This window comes from Falco rusticolus, chromosome 2 (assembly GCF_015220075.1).
Source record: "Falco rusticolus isolate bFalRus1 chromosome 2, bFalRus1.pri, whole genome shotgun sequence".
Lineage (NCBI taxonomy): Eukaryota > Metazoa > Chordata > Aves > Falconiformes > Falconidae > Falco > Falco rusticolus.
Window position 1 is genome coordinate 70,277,437 of NC_051188.1, and position 21,392 is coordinate 70,298,828.

General features: G+C 38.6%; 1 protein-coding gene across 2 annotated transcripts in view; it reads left to right on the forward strand.

The window, feature by feature from the left end:
* MGAT4A (alpha-1,3-mannosyl-glycoprotein 4-beta-N-acetylglucosaminyltransferase A) overlaps window positions 1–21,392 on the forward strand; it is an 83,106-nt gene that overhangs the window by 44,778 nt on the left and 16,936 nt on the right. For both annotated transcript variants that reach the window (XM_037376042.1, XM_037376043.1), the window contains exons 6-12: window positions 5,091–5,137; window positions 5,612–5,725; window positions 6,320–6,395; window positions 7,804–7,918; window positions 16,933–17,063; window positions 17,656–17,763; window positions 18,169–18,362. In XM_037376042.1, coding sequence (XP_037231939.1) covers window positions 5,091–5,137; window positions 5,612–5,725; window positions 6,320–6,395; window positions 7,804–7,918; window positions 16,933–17,063; window positions 17,656–17,763; window positions 18,169–18,362 — 785 coding nt within the window. The remainder of the gene's footprint in view (window positions 1–5,090; window positions 5,138–5,611; window positions 5,726–6,319; window positions 6,396–7,803; window positions 7,919–16,932; window positions 17,064–17,655; window positions 17,764–18,168; window positions 18,363–21,392) is intronic.

The window sequence follows — 21,392 nt, forward strand, 5'->3', positions numbered from 1 at the left end:
CAAGAACTGGGAGGTACATGAAGGCAAGGAAGATTCATTCTCTATGTACCCTGTTTATTGTACTCTCCACTGCATTGGTGCGACCCTACCTTGAGTACTGGGTGCAGTTTTGGGTACCTCAGTGTAAGAAGGACATCAGAGTATTAGTGTGTCTAGAGAAAGGTGATCAGATGGTGAAAGGCCTTGAGGGCAGGATTTACGAGGAGTGGATGAGGTCACTTTGTTAGTTAAACTTGGAGAGAAGACTGAGGAGCGACCTCATCACAGACTATGACTTCCTTAAGGGAGGCAATGCAGGGGGAGATGCTGATCTCTCTCTGGTGACCAGTGACAGAACACAAAGAAATGGAATGAAGCTGCATCAGGGACAATTCAGACTGGACATGAGGAAAAGGTTCTTCACTGAGAGAGCAATCAGTCACTGGAACAGGTTCCCCAAGGAAGTGGTGACAGCACCAAGCCTGTCAGAGTTCAGGGAGTATCTGGATGATACTCTTAGTCATATGGTTTAATTTTAGGTCATCCAGCGAGGAGGAGGGAGTTGGACTTGATGGTGCTTATGGATCCCTTCCAACTTGAGATACTCTGTGATTGCATCTTCTTTTTTTTTCTTTTTTTTTTTTTTTTCTATGTCTGTCCTACTGGCTAAGGCAGCAAACAGACCTTTGGTCTAAAATGCCAAGGTTTTCCTTACATTTTGAGAAACAGTCCACCCACTCTCTGTCATTCTCAGAGCTATGAAGTAGGTAGGATTTAACAGTATGAAAGGGTTGATTCTTAAAACTAGAAAAGTTGGTTTTGTGTGATAGTTGGCTAGCTGTTAATCAGAACTTTTTAGCTTCATTTTGTCTGCTAGCTAATATATTCTACTACTTTACACATGCTCACTCATAAAAATCAATAAAAAAGATTGGGAAGTTCATTGCTGCTCAGGTTCTTTGTGTGTGTATTATGAATAACAATGTTTGTTCAGACAAACTTAGAATAATTGCAAATATGAAATGCAGCCTCACCTAAACTAGAGAAGGTACTTTAGAGAATTGAAGTGCACCATCTTACAAAACTTGAAGAAATTTAAAAACTTACTTTGCTGACAGTCTGAAACTTTATTTTCTTCCACAATGGACTCTGAGTTTTCTTTGAGAAGGATTAATCAAAGCACTCTGTATGTGCATCTCATCAAAATTGCTGATGCAAGGAGTTAAACCTTAAATGTTGCCATGTTCACAGGCTTATGAAACTCCATAGATCTCAAGCTAAGATCTTCTTGCTGAAAGTCTGGATGGGCTCAGGGGGATACTGGTGAGTTACCTTGAAGAGGAGTCTACTGAGGAATATTAAGTACACAATATCACATCTGTCTCAGGAAGTAATCTGAATTGAAGGTAGCTGGAGTGAGGATGGTAGCAGGAGGGAGTATTATGTATGGTTGTCCTGTCCTTATTCTTTGTTGTGTGTCTTTTCATGGCTGCCACTGCTGGAAGCAAGATGCTGACCTGGATCAGTCTTTGGTCTGATATGGTATGAATGAAAAAAGGAGGATGTTCGTGCTTTCTTAAGAGATCAGTCACTTCATGTGTTTAGGAGGAAGGAACAGGTGGAAAGGTTTGAACTGCTGATATTGAAATAACCACCCCTACTTATGCATTTCATTAGTTCCCAGAGATCCACCTAACAGGACAAACTTGTTTGTAAGGCTTCATGTGATTCATTGATAAGATGCATCTTTGTGACTGGTGCTGTTAACTCTTTGGTTGTGGCCTATCACAATATTGCATTTAATTGCTTTAAAGGGCTAGTTCTTAAAATGTTCATTTTTTGCTGCTTTGTCTCGGGTCCAGAAATCCTAGGGATTATTTAATCTTCAACCTTAAGAGTTTTATGAAGGAAAAATTCTGGTTTTGTTATTGCTTTCTGATATGGTAGAAAAAAACTTTCATAGCTGTAGTCTTACAGGTTGTGCTGCTTTAGTTGGGATCACCAGTGACATTTCCTTTCAATAGTTGCAAGCAGCACTGATACCATGAAACAGAATTTAAGTTCATCATAGCTGCTCCAAAGTCCATGTAGTATCTACTGGATGATCTTTACTGGAAGCCTAAACAATAGTTACACTTTGTTTTTCATGGGTGACTTCCTTTCGATTCATCTGGATTTGTCTTGTCCTGTTTAAGGTTCCTGGAGAAGATAAGGACATTGCTTCTTCATGTTATATAGAGTTCATAATTTTTTTCAGTAATCTCATGTTCTGCAGGTTGATAAAGTGGTTGTTAGGTCTTACTTTGTCAAGGCAGTAATAATTTTCTTCCTCAAAAATGGAAACTAGATTTTGGTCAATAAAAGATATTTTTTTCCATCACTTTTTTTTTAAATTTTTATTAACAGTTATTAATACTGCTTGGAAGATCCTTAGGTTAGAGCAATTTCCTGGCTAGTCTGGATTTCCTTCCATTGCTACCCTACAAAGTCTTCTGCATGCTTTACTTTTTCCTTGGGTATAGTCACAGCTTGATCAAATTTATTGCACAGTCCCATATTTATTTCATGAGGTTTTTTGAAATAACTTACAAGTGCCACCCTCCTGGGACATGTCCACAGCTGAAGGGATTTGGCGAAGATCCTGCTTAGTGTTAGGCTCGGTAATGAGAGGAGTTGGTTGCCTCTGGAAGTTCTGATACGGAAAGATGACAGTCAACCTGCTATCCTGCAGCAAAGAGTTTGGTGTTGAAATCCTGGTTCTGAATCTCAGATGCTGGTGGTAGATAAAAGTACAACTGCTTATTTAGAAATAATGGCAGGATATCAAGTTTTTAAGACATTTGATCATGCAAACAATGGCATGAACTCCTTTGATCTCAGTGGGTATTTTTTGTTCTAAAAGTGGTATCTCCTTTTGCACTATGCTGATGCAGTGATTGTTGATTCAGAAGGAAGGTTACCTACTAAACCAGCTATGGTATTTGCTGTGTCTCGTGTTCAGCGCAGCTAGACCAGACCTCCTTCACTTTGTCTGACAGCAGCACAGATTGCAATATGAGGCTGAAAGGCTACAGGCTACCTCTCTTTAAACACAAAGCTATCGGGATTGCAGCTCTGACAGGGAAGCTGCTGACCCTTTGCGTGATGGACACAAATAAGGGGAAGAAGGGAAAAAGCCTCTTATTCCAGATTTTCTTTTTTTTTTTTCCTGATTGTGGTAAGTTATGTATAAGGAAAGTTTTAAAAGCGCTAGGAAAGCTTTATGGTGTATCTGCAAAACAGGTCAAAACTATGTTAACTCTAACGAGGCTTGCACTGAGGCATAGGCTTGTGGCCAGATATGTGCTTCCAGTTGGGATGAAGTTTGGTATTTTTTAAAATCTCTGGAAGAGTTTATAGAAACTAGCTGTGTTTCTGCTGTGTCTGTGTGTATATATCTATACATAAAAATCTTGCATTTTTCTATGCAGTTACAGTATGGACTTTAACAAGTATTTGAGTTATTAATGCTAGACTAGGTAACTGAAGTTTGGCATGGCAACTGGAAATTCAAACGTTTGTCTTTCATATGCTGACTAAAAACCAATTTCTGTATTTTTAATATTTAAAAGGTTTAAGAAATGAAAAAATGTTTCATTTGAAGATGGATATATTAGAATTATTTTTAGGTAGTCACTAGGTCACTGATTTGCAACTGTTATACACAGCAGAAGAAGTTATGTCTTAAACTCTGTTGCAGGAATGTGTGTGAACAATCCTTGTCTGCATGGACTGTGACTTAGTGATCTATCAAGGTCCATATGGACTTGTGAGTCTCCCTTGTGTGGAACACACTGTAGCATGAGTTTTAAATTGTGAATGCCTTATCTGCTTATTAGAACTTCTGTCCAGCACTAGGCATAGCACTTATGAAGAAAACATGTGTGAAACGTTTGTGACAGATGATTTCTACTGACATGTTCTTGTAGTATTCAGAACCTGCTTTTGGAAGAAACCCACTGTTGTCCTTTTTGAAAAAGTGTGCATCATGGCATTATGCTGGATCTTATACAAATAAATCTTTAAAAATATGAATGGTGGGTTTTAAAATCAAAGGGTAAGCACTTTTATCAAACAAGATTAGTGGTTCTGTAGAAATGCTTGGGAGGGATTTATTCTCTGTGTGTATAATACTTTAATGATAACCTGCATTACAAATGCATCAGGAAAAGTATGAACTGTTCCTTTCTTTCCAGCATTTCAAAGGCAGCTGTTCCTCCAGAACACTCATGAGCCACCAGAATCTGGGTTGATTTATGGACTGTAAATTTTCTTTTGAAAATTGATAAATAGTGTGTCAAATTATTAGATTAGTGAGTATAACAAAGACTAGGGTTTTCAGTCACATTTATGAGTTCGGGAACTCTTTTCCTGGAATGTATGTGTACAACCAGGTAAATAGGTTGAATAATTTGCCAGTTCTGACAAGTTAGACGATACAGACTTTTCTAGAATGTCACGATTTGTATTTTAACCAACAAGTAATTTTTAGAATCTGTGCATCTTTAAGAACCAGGTGATTGATAGGATTGATAGTGCTTCAAGTTTAGTCTCTGATGCAAAAAAATCAGTACTAGTCAGGAAAACAGCATGTTCATTGCTGCCTGTGTTTGGGGCATCCATGTTTTAAATGCAGAGTTTAGGAGATGTATTTTTGAAAGAAGAGTGTGTGTTCAGTACACTGTTTTCCAGAAGCTTTCCTTGCTAGTATTTTAATCTATATTATTACTATAACAATAAGTTCTTCCTACATGAATGCTCAGTAATCATTTTGTCATTAAGAGCATGAGAGGTTGCAAGAAAATCCAACAGTTAGATTAGAGCTGTCTGTTAAAGTGCAGATATGAGACAGATATTATTCCCCTCTGTTTACAAAAAAAATTTGTTTCTTCTCCCATTAGACCTAAGACATAGTTACATTTGTGGTATGTTCCTATATTACTCAAATGTCTTATACACTGAAATTGATTTTTAAGTACAGCTACCTCCAGTGTTTATTTTACTGGGTTCTTTTAAAATGTAGATCCAAACTGTTAAGTATTCTGTTTGTTTTTTGTGCTTGTTTTTTCCAGACTGATCTTGATTATGTTAACACTGTTGTTGCAAGCCTGGAAAAAGAGTAAGTTGTAATTTTAAGGGGGGATTTCTTAACTTATTGGTGGTTTGCTTTTTCTTTTTCCCCTAAATCAGGTTGTGATAAGTTAAAAAAAGTGTTCTGGAAATACGAGATTGTGCATTTTTGTTTCTTGAGAGTTTGGACTTTCAAACAAAAAAGTAATAGATGACAGATTAAGGGGCAGTGATTCAGTCAGTTAAATTGTAAAACAATAAATGGGAGTACTATAGAAAAAAATCACTAGGTTCTGAAAAAAAGCCAAAATAAGTGTTTAGACTCTAGTTAGCCTCTTGCCCAACAATCAGAATTCTATCTGCTTTGAAAAAGATGCTAAGGAGAACAATACTTTTTTTTATACTACTTTTATTTTACATGCCTTGTTTGAATAAGTCATTGTTGTAACCAGACACACTAACAGTACGGACACAAAGCAAGCAGAAGGTCTACAGAGTCTCGTGTGACTTTTTCTATTGACAGGTTTTCTACAGAGATCAATTCTGGCTTGGTGGAAGTAATAGCCCCTCCTGCAACTTACTATCCTGACTTAACAAACTTGAAAGAGACTTTTGGAGACTCAAAAGAGAGAGTGAGGTTAGTTTATTTCCTCAGATCTTTTCCCATCTTCTCCCACACCCACACTCTGTTTATGAAATGGCAAGTGGGATGTGAATTCTTGAAATGTTTTCTTACTGTAGTTCTTGAAAGTATGGAGACGCTAAAAGTGCTCTGTGAATCCATCTCATTCCTATCTGTGTGCTGTTCTGTGCATTATCAGAGCCTAATGCTATGCTTGGTTGAATTCATTTAATGTTAAATTTTGGGAGAACTGAGACTTGATACTCTTTTTTTTCTTTGTTTACTGTTTTTTCTTCCTAAAATACAGTGTAAAACCCAGTAATGCCTACTGAATTACCATTTAAAATGCACGTGTTTTTAGTGAATGTCAGGTAGTTTTCACAAAATCAGATTCAAGTTAAACCAGTTTTATGTCTGTATTAAAGCATAAGGTGAAGGCTTTGTTCCTTTTTTTCAGACAGAGGATATCTTGAGGGAGCAATGCCAAAAGCAGCTGTCCTAACATTTCACTAATATGCATCATTCTTCGTAGTGTGATTCACTTTGCATTCCCAGGCTGCATTGAAATAACTTTTTTTCATAATCCTTAAGCTTTTAATTTAATTTCAGATGGAGAACAAAACAGAACTTGGATTATTGTTTTCTTATGATGTATGCCCAGAAAAAGGGGGTTTATTACATTCAGGTAAATATCTCTTCTTTGTTTTGAGGAAAGTTTTCAAATGAGTCTCTAGAAATTAGGCTGTTGTACACATCAGAAGGACCTGCACAGAACAGAGATAACTTGATTCCATAGTTAAAGAGCAGCATTAAGTATGGAGGTTGTAGTATATGAGGAAGTGATTTGTGGAGGACACTGCCTCTGAAGTAGAAAATAATTTGTCCTACGTGACTTATTTTATCTTAAGATGCTTAGTGAAAAACGTGAAGGAATGCAGACAGCTTAACTACTGTTTTTTCCTTGTCCCCCAAATGAGTCACCTAGGCAAAAACCATCAGCATAGATTTGATTGAATATTGAACTAAAATCCATTTTTACTTTCTTTTGAAGGCAGGTGCAGTGTCATTTTAATACGACTGTGTGTATAGATATGTTTTCAATGTGTTGCTAGCCTTGTTCTCTTTTCTTTTTTAAAGAGGTTTTTAAGAACCGAGTTAAACAATTCTTTAATTTAGCTCAGAATTATTCCTGTTGTGTCTTGCTGCTTTGAAGTAGAAGCCTTACCTACAGGTATTGCAGATTTAGTGAGTAACTGCGCTTATGATCCTTATTTAGATTTTTGGACTGTGTCCTTTGGGTATAAAGCCCCACTCGGGTTTTAACAAAACTATGACAGCTCTCTGACATCTGTTGGAGACTCCATTCTCCTGGAAGCTGCACAGCCAGTGACATGAGATAGTCCTTTTGAAACTAGGCAGCCGCACAAATATTGGTGTCAGCACAAGGGGGAGTCCATGAATGCACTGGGAGGAAGGACAGGAGAAGCAGGATCCTTAGAACAGCGGCCTGCACTTGGTATGAATTAAAGGGATTGTAGCACCCCGTCTTGGTGGTTCTGCTGCCCGGACTAGGTGATTGGTTTGGACTATGCACCTGTTCTTCTGTTGGACAGCTAAAGCCAGGTGAAATTAATTCCACCTCTGTAGACAACATGTCTCTAAATTTCTCCTCTGAGACAAGAAGCTCTTTTAATGCTGTTAGGTGTGTCAGTGAAGACAGTCACATTTGCATACAAATAATACAGATATTCTGCTTGTTCTACTGATGATGTCATTTAGTCTAACAGTATTTCATGGATGATTACTCTCTGAAGAGAGAAGCTAGAAAAGCAATGAAGTAATAAACTGAGATACATTTGTAGATTCTTATTACAGAAAGATTCTGTGTTAATTCTCCTCAAATAGACAGACTGTGACCCCTACAATAGTTATTCTTGGCTATAGTGTCTGGATTTTATAGCAGCGCTTGCGTTAGAAATACATGGCTATGGCAAGATACTACAAATCAGTATTTCCTAGTTGTACTTTTTCCTATTGTAAAAGGTGGTGCTTTTTTTATTATTTATGTTGATATCACTGCTGCCTTCCTCTAGCTTGAAGATGACATCGTTGTCAAGCAGAATTATTTCAGCACAATAAAAAATTTTGCACTTCAGCTCGCTTCTGAAGATTGGATGATTCTAGAATTTTCTCAGCTGGGTTTCATTGGTAAGAAAATGCTCACTTTAGTAGTTCGAAAGAGCACATTCATCCCAGACGCTGTGAATTAATAGTGATCTGACTTCAAAGCTATGTTCTTTGTACTGGCAATAGACCAAGAAGTAGGAATTCATTAGCTTTTCTAGGAACTCTGGTTTAACTTGTGGAGTGGTGGTTTTTTTCCCCTGTTGTTTCATACACTTTTTTATGACTGAGGCAAACTCAAACTGTTGGAAAAGAGGGCATTTTTATAACCAAAAGTTAATTAATTTATAAAAATACTAACAGTCAAACTGCAAGGAATGACTTTTTTTTAAATTTAGCTGCCATTAAAACAAAAATGTCATTAAACCACAAAACTGACTGAAGTAAAAGATAAAAGCATGAAAACTAACTCTACCTAAAACGTTATTGGTGTTTGTGCCAAAACTTTCAAGAATCAGCAGACACAAGTTTCTCTTCATTGCAAAACCTGTTCTGTATCCACCATTTTACTCCGTCAAGAAGTTATGACAGTCTGATCCTTCTTAGGTGTAGTTAGAATCTCTGCTGTCTGCAGTGAACAACAGTGAGAGAAGCTAATGCAGCATCTTGGGCTGTTGTGGATTGACTGTCAGGGTGCTGTTGAATTTACTTTATGATTCTTTGCTCTTAGACTGATGTGTTTTTATTGAGAGGAACTAAACAGAAGAGCAATGAAAGAGAAATTTTGAAGGGATTTTACAAATCAGAAGGTTATTTCAATAATGCAGTGATGTGTCATGATCTGTTTAAAAGTGCTAAGCCAGAGATATGCGAGGAAGAAAATCAAAAGCTAAGTCAGACTGTGTGTAGTCAACACAAATGATTCCAATGCAAAGATTGTAAGCTGAGCTCAGAACAGGAACAAAATCCTACATGTAACAGATTATGTGCAGTCCTGAGTTATGTCATTCTCTTGGAAATCCTTGTTCTCTTGTTTTTACTTTGGATCTACTTTCCGGAGAATGGCTTCATTTGTAGCTCAATGACCCATGATGGTAGCACAGAGAATGTTGGCATTGTGTGAATGGCAAATACTATCCTGTTTCCAGCTCAGCCTCTCAGGTGTGCTGCTGAGGCATTAGTTCGAGTCTCAGAGATTGACCGAGTAGAAGAGACAACGGTAGTTACCTCCTAAACATGCTATGTTAGGGTACAAAATGGTACTTGGTACATTTGCCTCTCAGTCTACCCTACAGAAACAATGGAGAGGAGGTGAGGAAGTCGTCCGAGGGAGGTCTCCGTATCTAGCTGGGCCACCACATAATGGATCTGCCTGGTTGCCTTGGGCTACCAACAGAGATGCGCTGTTACTGAAATACTTACAGGACTGGTTTTGTGGCCTCAAGAGGTAGAAGGGAGAAACTGGAAATGGAGCTGCCTATCATGGAGAAACGAGTGTTTATGTAGTTTACTGGAGCTTTTGCCCTAAATGGACTTGCCTTTTCTGTTAGATCCTCTTGCAGCTCTCTTGTGTTTCTGTGGCTGCAGAGACTGGTTGAATACCAGCATCTGATTAGGCTTAGTTTCTACTTTTGAACAGTTTAAGCTCAACTAAGTCCATAATTTGAGTTTTAGCTCCAGTCCTGATTACACTTTAGATGTAAATTTGGTATGAAGTTCCTGGGCTATAGAAGTAATTTACATTCATTCAACAATTGCTTGATTTAGCAGCAGGGCGTACTTGCTTAAAAAATGCAGTTTTGTAAGACTGACATGTCAAAATGAGTGTAAAACCAACTTACAAGTTTAGGACATGCACTGTCTATCCCATGCAGGTGTATTTTGGATCACTTACTGTGTATTTCACACCACTTTCTGTTCTCGGTGCTGCTATAGAGAGCAGTGTCTAAGGCAGAAGGGGTAGGTAGATAGTTGTTAATACCGAGGTTTGGCTTAATCACATGCTTAACTGTTTAAAAATATTTTAAAGTTGTTTTTCTATACTGTTTGTATACTGTTTTCAGTGTAGGCACTGAAAATAGTTGTAGTTAAATTTAGTTGTTATCTCCTGCTGCTTGCATCCCTGTTCTTTATTCCTTGTATTTGCTTGCCTCCTTTTAATTAGATGATATCAGTAGAATTTCAGATGCATTTAGCTATGGCTGTACGTCTTAATGTTGCTTTTCTACCTAGAAAATTAAATTAGGTTTTTTCCTCCCAATTCAGCTACTTATCCTGCTTTTAAGTTTTGAGAGAAAAATTAGTATTCATGAAAGTGACTGAAACTTCTGGCTTTGAGACACATTGGTGTGCTATAACCATATATTGCATAGAAATTTTATGCAAGTAATGTAGATTTGCCTCATCTCTGCTATCCCTTTATGGATCTTGATGCAGACTGATACTATGGTAATTTGGTAATGTGGATAACTAGGCAGAAGAGCAAAAGTAGTTGTTTGTAACTGGGGATGAGTTTTATGTGTAGATGTCTTAAGAGAGAAAGTGGAGCACTAAATTGCCTAGATGCTACCGATTTAGAAATAATCTCTAAAGAAGAGAGTTGTGGCTGATTTGCTGTAAGATATTGGAAGCCTTGATCAGCTTGCAAGTTCGCTAGGTAAAAATGTTTTTTGTCATAGTGTGTTTCTGAACTGAAAACCTAATTTATGCAAGTACTACCTGAGGAAGTGGCAAATGTAGCTGTTTAGGCTGACAGCAGGATTATAGAATTATGTCACCTCTGCCACAGAACAGAAGTTGCTTCCTTTGTTTTTTTTTAATACTGAAAGCATAGTCTTAAATGCTGTCAAGTATCTAATAAATAATGGGTGAGATGTATGCTGTTTCCCTAAGAAGCTTTGTGGAAGGAGCTGCATCTTTTGCTTTTCTGGATTCTGGTTTACACTGCAGTCCCTGACACAACATAGGAAAGTCCTACTAGCTTTTTATGAGAAATATTGATTTGTCTTCCAATTGCCTGTGAGCTGAAGTGTTTTCCAGGGGTTCTGCATTACTCTACACTGTAGCTGTAATGCCAGCTGTTACAAACTTAGAGTGGAGCGGCCTGACATCAGCCTTTTGGTTGTCTTATACAGTTCCTCTGAATCATACTGTGCCCTGATGTTTTAAGGCCTGTTGTTCTAATTATTTTAAGTTGTTCCGATTACGGTTTTGCTGAAGCTGTCCACACAGTTGAAGTTTGGGGAAGAGTAGATCAAGTCAAATATTTGAGATTTAAGTAACTTCTAAGAGGTTTAACGTCAGTAATTTGCATGTCATTAACAAGGAAAGCACTGAAAGACTTCAACTATAGTTAGAATATGTGCTTGCAGGTATAAAACTGCTGTTGGACTGGTTACATTGATGCTTATGTGGGAGAATGAAAATGAATGATTTAGATATTTGCAGTTCAGAGAACTGTAGAAAACAAAGTTTTTCATTTTGTGTGTCTTGTTCTTGCCAACAAAATACCAAGAGGATCACAACAGTTCACTAAGTGTAGCATTTAAATGGACTGAAAATCAGATAGAAGTCTTGGCAGGGCACAATAAATAGCAGAAAATGTTCCACAATATATATAGTCATTTGTTTTCAGTCCTGACTCTCACTTCTATCAATATAGAGAGATAATATGGAGAAAGTCTTCCACGTTTAATCTCTAGGGATTTATGGAACAAGACTTTACCTTTGAGTCTTAATTCTTTGGGATTTTGAAGTTTCTTTCCAAGGGCTGTATGCACCCAGAATCTGAAAGCTCTGAAATTTTGTCAGCCGTCTCCTGGATTTGTGTCTGTTCTCATGCATTGTACCAAGTGCCTGAACACAGTGCAAAATGAGCCACTGCTTCAATCCTTTCACATTGTCTTTGGTTTGAAGCAGTGTGTGTTGATGGCAGCTTTTGCTTAGGTCTCTGGCTTGATAATTTTGACTGTGAATAGGATGGGCAGTAGGCAATTTGTAGGCTGGATTTGGATGGCTTCTCAGTGGCTCCATGGCAGCATGGGAGGCCACAGGACTGCAAGACCTTGGCAAATGCTGCTGCTTGTTCTTGGGCTTTTAGGGAAGCCAGGATTTTGCTGCTACCCTTACTCAGGAGGGGCTGGGTAAGGGCTTGGCTGGCTTGGATTCAGAAGGGCTGGGGTGTCGGACCTGTGGAGTAGTTGTACTGGGCTGCTTCCCATCACAAGGAGTAGCTGCCAGTAGTCAGGGGTCCAGTGTTCTGAACACCAGTTTCAGCCGGGGCTCACTGCAGAGGATGGGTTTTGAGCTGGTGTAGGGAGGGTGTTGTGGGGTAGCAAAGGGGGACAGTGATCCATGGCAGTACTGCTGTGCTGTGCTGGTGGTGTCCTGAGGCAGAAACGACAGATGAGGGATGCTGTGTTATACCAAAGGGCAAGGACCTGGGACAGAGCTCTGCCAGGCTGGATGTGGAAGGTGGTGACAGTGTTTCAGCAAGTAGTGTGTGGATGTCTGTCCTTGGTTACTGAAGGGTTATGAGAGCTTGTCTTAGGAGCAGGGTGTTGCCTGTTCCATCTTTTGCTCCAGTGATCATTACAAATTAAAGTCAGAAGGATTTCCTTGTGATGTTGAACCCTTCCACAGTGCTGGGCAGTGTAATGTAGAGAGGCCAGTTGGGTCTGAAGCTTAGTGCAGGTGATGCTTACCTAACATATTCTGACTAGTTGCAGTTGGATGTACCAGGGATGTTTTGTTTTGTTTTCCTGGTGTGTCCTAGGATGCCACCATGTTAACCAGATTATTCCTGGAGTCAGGGGTGGTTGACAGTTGTATGCCAGTCTAGGCCTAGACAAGTTTGCCATAAAAAAGGAAATAATTTGTTTGTTGATATCCTGTTTCTATTTTAGGTAAAATTAGGATAACCTAAATTAGGGAATTCCTACTCTTAACCTTCAGTCTTGTTCTCTACTTATTTAATTGTAGGTAGGGATCCTGTACCTTAACATTCAGGGTTTATGTGATATGGTCTGTGAATGTCTTTTCACCATAGATGACAAGTGAAGACTAATCCTTGTGCTCTTCAGAAGATGAGCTAGTCAAAGGAAAATACGTGGTTCTGTTGCTCTGTCCTTGGGTAGAAGAACAAAAGGATTCCAGAGCAGCATGACTGTGTATCTCCTGGAAGAGGACGAGCTGTGTCTCTTCAGTCAGTCTGCTTCTGTTGAGACTGGAGGAATAATGTGGGGATGTTTTTGTCTTCCGAGTTGCATGGTATTGTGCATCACAGACATGAATGGAAAGGTCCACTTCCTATGGAAGCAGGTGTGATCTAGATATGATGGTTTCAGTCCCATAAACATCCCAGAAACATCATTAGTTCCATTTTTCAGTTTGTATTTGATTAGGGTTTCTCATATTTTTCTCTTCTCTTGCCCTATGCTATTGAAAACGGTAGGCAGAGATGAATCACCAGAAAATTGGGAGCCCATTTAGCTGGAAGTGTGACAAGCTGAAAGAGCTGTTACTCTGCATGAATATTTTACACAACATTGTACAGATCATGTGATTGTTTCCTACCTATTTTTAAATATTTACTTCCACAAATAATGTTAAACAATATGACAATATAGTGTGTAAATAGTAACAGTATACAAATAAAAAATCATAACATAATTCTTATGTCTTCAAAGAAGAAAGCTTAGGAGTTGTCCCTTGCTTAGTGGGAGCTTCAAATTTTCGTTACAGAGTATTTTCAAGTGGAGATAGGTGTTTGAGGACCCCATTGCAACAAGCACATACAAGTAATGTTAATGTGTTTGCTTTATAAACAGCCAAATGAAAGGTTTCCGTAAGGGACAACTTTGATTTAGCAATGTCAGGTCAGTTAATGCCTTACCAGATTTACTGCCCCATGCCACTGTGTGAATGGTCTGCTTTATGAATGTAACATCATTCCAGCAGATGAAATAATTTGGACTTTTGTCAGATGCTTCTGTATTTATTGCACTGCAGCATGATGTAGCCTCACCAAGACCCCTCCAAACTCAACTCAGAATTCCAAAATAAGTATTATTTCATTGACTATGTTTTTATCCAATTTCATACAAATCATAAGGCAATGAGATCACATCAGACCCATTCTCTGGAAAGGACAAGGTCCTTTAGGTGATCGATCCCTAAGCATGCATCTTCGTTTTGAGAAAAATAAAGGATCTTGCAATTCGAGATCCTGGCATTCTCAAAGTGAATCTCTGTATGTAAGGGTCTGATACCTGGCAGTGTCAAAGAACACATAACACGACCCTTGCAAGGTTGATGCTTTCCCTTAAAAATATCCTTGTTGCTGATATGTGTAAGCTATCAACCTGGCATTCTGTATCTACTCTGTGATACTGTATAATGAGCCAGGCTCAGTCACCTGTTTCAGTAGAGAAATTTTGCATCCTTGTTACAACAGGGATTTGAAATCCCAGCTCCTTGGGGTTTTGTTAATGCTGCTTTGTGATAATCTTCTATGAATTACAGACATTGGTGAGCCTCAAAAGAAACAAAAGTAATTGAATGTCTGGCTCTGACTGACAGTCCACATATACATTCATGGTGGAAATGCATGTTCCTAATCACTTAAGACTAGGTAACTTTTTACCTTTTGTGTAGTACTGGTTCAGGGTGATACTTTAGGTATATCCTTTCTTCTGTTTATATAAATGCGAACATCCTCCTTCATGTCTAAATAAGCTAGACTGCTTGCAGCATTTCTTCATTTTCACTCAGCCACATGCTCAAGTGGAGTGCTACACTGCTGCTGGTTTTTAAGCTTCATACAAAACATTGTTCCCCACTTGTTTGTCATCCAAACTAGCCTATACAGCTCCTTAGTGGCCTTTCCAAAGAATTTTGTCCTTTTGTAGATGAGAACCTGTTGTGGTTTAACCTCAGGCAGCAACTAAGCACCACTCAGCCTCTCGCTCACTCCCCACCCCCCTCCCCAGTGGGTTGGAGAAGAAAATCAGAAGAGTAAAAGTGAGAAAACTCACAGGCTGAGGAAAAAACCCAACATTTTAATGGGACAGAAAAGGAAAAAAATTCTAATGATAAAATAACCAGAATATACAAAGCAAGTGATGCACAATGCAACTGCCCACCATGTGCCAACCAATGCCCAGCCAGTTCCTAAGCAGCGGTTGCCGGCCAGCTTTCCCCCCAGTTTATTTACTAAACTTGATGTCCTATGGTATGGAATATTCCTATGGTATGGAATATCCCTTTGGCCAGTTTGAGTTGGCTGTTCTGGCTGCATCCCCTCCCATCTTCTTGTGCCCTCCAGGCTACTTTCTGGCAGGGCATGAGAAGCTGAAAAGTCCTTGGCTTAGTATAAACACTACTAGCAACAACTAAAAACAGCAGTGTGTTATCAACATTATTCTTAACCTAAATCCAAAACACAGCATTATACCAGCTACTAGGAAGAAAATTAACTCCATCCCAGCTGAAACCAGGACAGAACCAAGTCCCATTTTCTGATGAGTGTGGGAAGTGTTTTTGCCACCTCAGGGGGCAACCTGTTCTTAATGTCTTCTCCAGCTGTTCTTCCTAAAAGGAGGAGAAAGTACTAGGACCTCTACCACTTGTGGAACTTCCTATTTAAAAAGCGTATGAAGGCCTCATAGATTACAAGTGGAAAGAAAAAACATTTCACATGCCTCATTGCTGTATGTTTGTGGGTCATACAGAAGTCCCAAATGTAGACAGACAGAGCACTTACATTGGAGAAAAGCTTCTGTTGGACTCTGATCCATTAATGCACACGTACCCCCAAGAGCCCATGGCTGTCTTAAGTCAGCACTGCTCACATCTCAGCACCATCTGCAAAACTGAATCAGTTCAGCTGATGTTCTCTTCAGAGATTCATTGTCACGTAATGTCTTTCTCCCTTGCTTCTTCCATTGTAGCCTAGCAAAGTAGAGGTAGACTCAATCTGCGAACCTGATGTTTTCTGAATCTGTCCTCAAATCTGGAACTGTCTTTGGGATTTTAGTTGGCACTCAGCCCCTGGTACCAAGCACTTGTTGTCAGTCTGTCTTCAGGCTTGCACTGCCCATTCCCAGTTATGTGTTGCTTCTGGTAGCAGTGTCTTCATGCAAGGCACCTTTCTTAAGTGCTGCATTGAGTTTAACAACATATCCCAGTGTACTGGCTACCTTTCTCTTCAGACACCTGTACTGGCAGTGAAGTGTATTCCACAACCACATAAATAGTTGCTCTTGTTGATAGTAAATAGATTTTCTTCATCAACAGTAAGTTTCCATCTTTTGTCAAGGCGTTCTTTAAACTGCACAGTTTGCAGGGTTCCCAAGAATCCTGTAGCACAGTGCCACCCAGAAGCCCATCTCTACTTGACCAAGAAGTATACTGTCTTGGAAGCCCCAGAGTCATGGCAGCACTTGGTGAAGAAGTTGTGCAGTTTTTGTTTCTTGGAGGAACTTAAGACTTTCTACTCGGCAGCTGACTGCTTTGAGTGTGGTCAGTGTGAGTTTGCTGATGGCCTGTGCATTTCAGAAAAAAAACTCTGGCTGGTGCTGTGTGATGTCTCTTTTTTTTAAGTTGCATTGTCTCTGGTGATGTTCTAGTAGCTTCCTTCTTTCCCTTTGATTTTCTACACAGAAGGATCTAGAGGTAGTGGTAGGTGTTCCATCTCTGCTTTTTGTACCTGCAAAAGCTGAAATCGTGTGACTGGACAGGTAACACTTGCAACAGCTCCATGTCTCATGCTTGGAGCTTACACATGGCATAGAGAATGATAGACACAAACTTTTTCTGTTTTTGCAGACTGACAATTTCTGTTCTTAAGGAGACTGTGTTATAATATATGTTGACTATTTTGATATCACCAGGGTATGAGTTCTTGCTTGAATAGTTCTTTTATTTAGCTTTGCATAGCTGAAAGGTATGGAGCTTTTAATAACATTGAGATTTCAAATTGTTCATTGCTAACATTTCCTCTTCTTGGCACAAACTTATCATTTATTGCCTCACTGATTTCAAAAGACAATGTTATCTTCAATCTAAAATAACTCCAGTTATTCTTAATGTCATCACAGGTAAAATGTTCCAGTCTCCAGATATCACTCTTATTGTAGAGTTCATATTTATGTTTTATAAGGAAAAACCTATTGATTGGCTCCTGGACCATATCCTCTGGGTGAAAGTGTGCAACCCTGAGAAAGATGCTGTAAGTTTGTTTTTATTATAAAGCTTCTAAAATGTTTTCATGGTGGTATATGAGTTGGTTTTGGTGAGCTGGAGGCTAGCATACTGTGTATTGTGGTTACTGCATGTCCTGAAAGAGTCCTTATTTCTACCAAGATTTTAATCTCAAAAGAATTTAGAGAGACAGTTCTCAGGGTAGGATGCAGTAGACTGAAAAGCAAAAGTCTAGTTAGTTTCTCTGTGTAACAGTCCTAAAATAAAACTCATTCATGTAACTGCCATTGAGGCTCTGCAGAGGGCCACTGCTTGGAGAGCAGTCATAGAGAATGGGGAATAAACTTTGGATTTTGGGCCTTCATTTCTCAAGTAGCACCCTTGCTGAAAGACTGAATAAACAGATTATGTGCAGGAACCTTGAACAGTATTTTATTTGCACAGCGGTCTTGGTAGATTTCTGGAATGAAAACAAGAACAGTTAGATAAATAGGGCTGGGTTCTTGTTGAGACTTTTTGGTTCATGTAACATCATGTACTTGCAGTAAAAACTCAGCAACCTTGTGTTTGTTTTACTAATGTGATTTTTTTTTTTTAACTCCCTCCCCCCCTCATTTTAGAAACATTGTGATCGACAAAAATCTAACCTACGGATACGCTTCAGGCCTTCTCTTTTCCAGCATGTTGGCCTCCACTCCTCTCTAGCAGGGAAGATCCAGAAACTCACAGTTAGTAGCTAAAATTTTTCTTCCTTTCCAGAGCAGGCTGATTAAATGAAAAACTTTGTAGCCTTTGAGAAAAGAGGCATTTTCTTGTTGTCTGGCATTTTCAAGCATGTTGTATATTATTCCAGTTGGAATGAAATCTGATTTAAACTGGTTACTATCAAGTGTAAGAAGTGCTAATCTCAACTTATTTTTGTGGATTTTTGCTAGGGGATATTTTTTCTATTTTTTTTACTTTAATGGTGTATTCATCTTATTAAACAGTACGAGATCTGATACATCCCAAAATGCGTAATCCATTTATTTTCCATTTTATGCAAGTATTTGTTTTAAGTGTAACCACTTAGGAAATGAATGTAATAAAAAAGTTTATCTGACCAGCATGATGTTTGTCTTTCTTTCAATTAGGATAAAGACTTTCTGAAACCCTTACTGCATAAAATCCACGTGAATCCACCTGCAGAAGTTTCAACATCTTTAAAAGTCTACCAGGGACATACACTAGAAAAAACCTATGTAGGGGAAGATTTCTTCTGGGCGGTCACACCAGTTGCTGGGGATTATATTCTTTTCAAATTCGACAAGCCAGTCAATGTAGAAAGGTTAGTAATTATTTGCCTTTGGTCTCTTATCTAAAGCTGCTTGTTCATCAAGAATGCTTGAAGATTGAATTTGGCACTGCCATTGTAACATAAAGGGAAATGACATAAGGTCTTTGGAGTTAAACTGAAACTATGATTGTTAGTGTCTTTAATTCTTTTGCTACTGTACAGTGTGGTTTGCTCTCTTAATTTTTTTTTTTAATTTATTTAATCTGGAGCCTTTTTGATAAATGCAATTCAAACCCAGTGCTTATCTGGCAGTTCGTAAGAGAATTTAGAAGAAGCAAATTTTATTCTGTTTGTATTTGGTTGGGTTGTTTCTAATTACAGAGCGATTGTACAGCATGGTATGTGATACAGTATGTTGTGCCCTGCAGCCTTGATTTGTCCAGATCAGAAATCTTGTTGGGGCATATCATGAAGTCCCCAGACCTGAAAGCTGGGAACTCTGGAGGGTAATGGTTTTTAGGTGTAGATGCGGGGCTTGAAAAATGTCACTGTGCTAAGAGTCCAAGTTGACCTATTTAAAAAGAATTAAAATTTAACCAAAAGAAAAAAAGAAGGGGTGGGAGCGAAGGCAGTGCCCTTGAAATACAGATTTCTGTGATTCGCTAAGAGGACTAAAGGTGACTTCTTTCAGCTACTAGTCAGATTAAATAAGGATGATAGAGTTTGCGCTTTAGAGTGTAGTCATCCTTCAGTTTTATTGAAACTCATTTGCTGCTTTGGTTTTTACTGTCTTGCCAACATAGTAGTCCAAGACTTACAAAACAGTTTATTTAGTGTCTGTTTAAATATCGTTATGTTAGTGGATTCCTCTTCTCTATTCTTCACATGCCTTATGTGTTCTTTTGAGGCCAGTACCTGTAGTCTGGTAGAGCAGAGTTTCTTTGGATCAGTTTGACTGGATGCTTTGCTTGTAAAGCAGCCCTTTTTACAGTCCTCACCTGAATCCAATTAGTCAGCTTCTGTGCCTTGGTACATAATCAAAGGCTAAATCTTCACCTTGGCTTAGTGCAACAGGGAGGATCAATAGTTTCCTTGTTACCATGTTGTTCAAACTAGTCTGACCTATGAAACTCAAGTTTGTCTTCTGAGATGTGAAATTACTCTTTCAGTTGGTTGCTGTACATTAAAAGACTTTCCTGGTTAGCTTTCCAAGATGTGTGTGTTGAAGAATATGACTGCCATAGCTCCTTGGGTTAAAGGCAGAATTCAACTCAGATGTTCATTAATTCATTAATTTCTTTTTGATCAAATTTTCCTTTTCAAAGTTATGAAGTAAATGTCCCTTTTGTGTGTGTGTTTTGAGTTTTTTTTAAGAAGAATTACATGCATCTATGTAATGAATAGGGTAACTGTAAGCATCAGATGTTGATCTTGGGTGGATTAGGATGAGCCAAATGCACAATGTCAATTTTGGGAAGCATTGCTAGCAAGTGTCCTAGGTCAGCAGTGTTATTTTAAAAACGGCATGCACAGTCTGAAGAAGATATTTTTTGATGTGCATTACCTTAGCAGTGAGGGAATTGAGGGAATGAGTAATTAGTAATTATCTGTGCAAAAGGTGGGAAGATAGTGTGCGTTATTATGCCCTGGAAAATAGTAGCTTAGGCCGGAGGTAGTTCCATCTACCTGCTGTGTCAAGAACAATCCCAGCAGTGGGGGGCAATATGATTTTTTTTTCGTTGTTTCTATTTATTGAAGAAATGCATTTTAGTTTTATAAGAAAGGGAACATCTTGTATTCTCTTGCTTCCTCAAAGGAAGTCCACCAATTAGAATGATGCTACCTGTTCAGACTTTACATTCTTTGAGCTGTCATTGTAAGCCATTTCTCAGTTTATTATCATTTTAGCTTTTGTTGCCACAGTGTCCTCAAAAATGCAATGTTTTGCCTTTCTGAAGCCAGTGGCTGATGAGGGCTAAAGATACTGTAATTTCAAATTGTTGGGGACTTAATTTTGTTTGTCGTCTTAAGTTCAGCAGCAGCAGCAGATTTTGGTAGGTGAAGGTGAAGTGGAGCAATGATGTTTCCTGATGTTTCAAGGATGCTTGCTAGGCAGTCAAAAAAAACCTGTGACTTGTGGGTTGAAACACAGAAAAGGGAAAATGGATGGAGCATTAGGAAGACTTACCTGGTGGGGAGATATATCTGCTTGTGGGAATTCAGAGTAGAAAATATGCCTTTGAAAGCCATCTTGTCTTTGTAAAGGGATGCAACAGGTTTTTTCTTTTTTTTTTTTGTTTTGTTTGTTTTTTGTTTAAGTAATAGAGAAGCTCTTTGAATTTACAGAAAATAGTGTCTGCCAAGTCGGTTTGAGGTGTAGCTGCTTAATAACTCCCATAATAAATTCCTGATAAACAAGTTTTTTAATGGAAATAGTGACCACAACTCTGACTCAATGAATGGCAAGTCTGTTACACTGTGACAGAGCACTAACTTGTTCCTATAGTTTATTTTTCCATGTCAGACATTTTGCTAAGTGAATTTAAATTTTCTGCTGAGTATAGCAGTCAGTAATTAGCTTTCATTAAGTCTTTAAGTATTTCATATTTGAGACCTGAGAATATTGTCAGGGGTAACACTGGCAAGGATGTCTTACTAGTTCAAAGTGAGAACTGAGCTCGGTTTGCTGAGCAGAAAGTAACATTTGTGGCTATTTTGTGCAAGACCTGGTTGGCAGATCCCTGCTGAATGTTGAACAGTCAAATAGTTGGTGCTTGTTCTAAACCACACTTGGAGAACAGCAATGTGTAAACTGAAATTGTCTAATGCTCATTTTAGTAACAGCTCTTGTGCTGAACCTTTTTAGTTGTTTTCTTTTTCTAAGCAAATGATTTCCAGCCACAACGCTGAGGTCCCTTAATATTAAGCTAGGACCTCATTTTTATTTTTGCAGTGAGATACATAGCTCTCTTTCAGTAGCATATCCTTAGGAATGAAAGTAGATCCACTGACTTTCCTGCTTCCCTTTTAAAACCAAATCGTGCAGCAATATTGAAGGTGTGGTTTGGTTTTAGTTTCTTG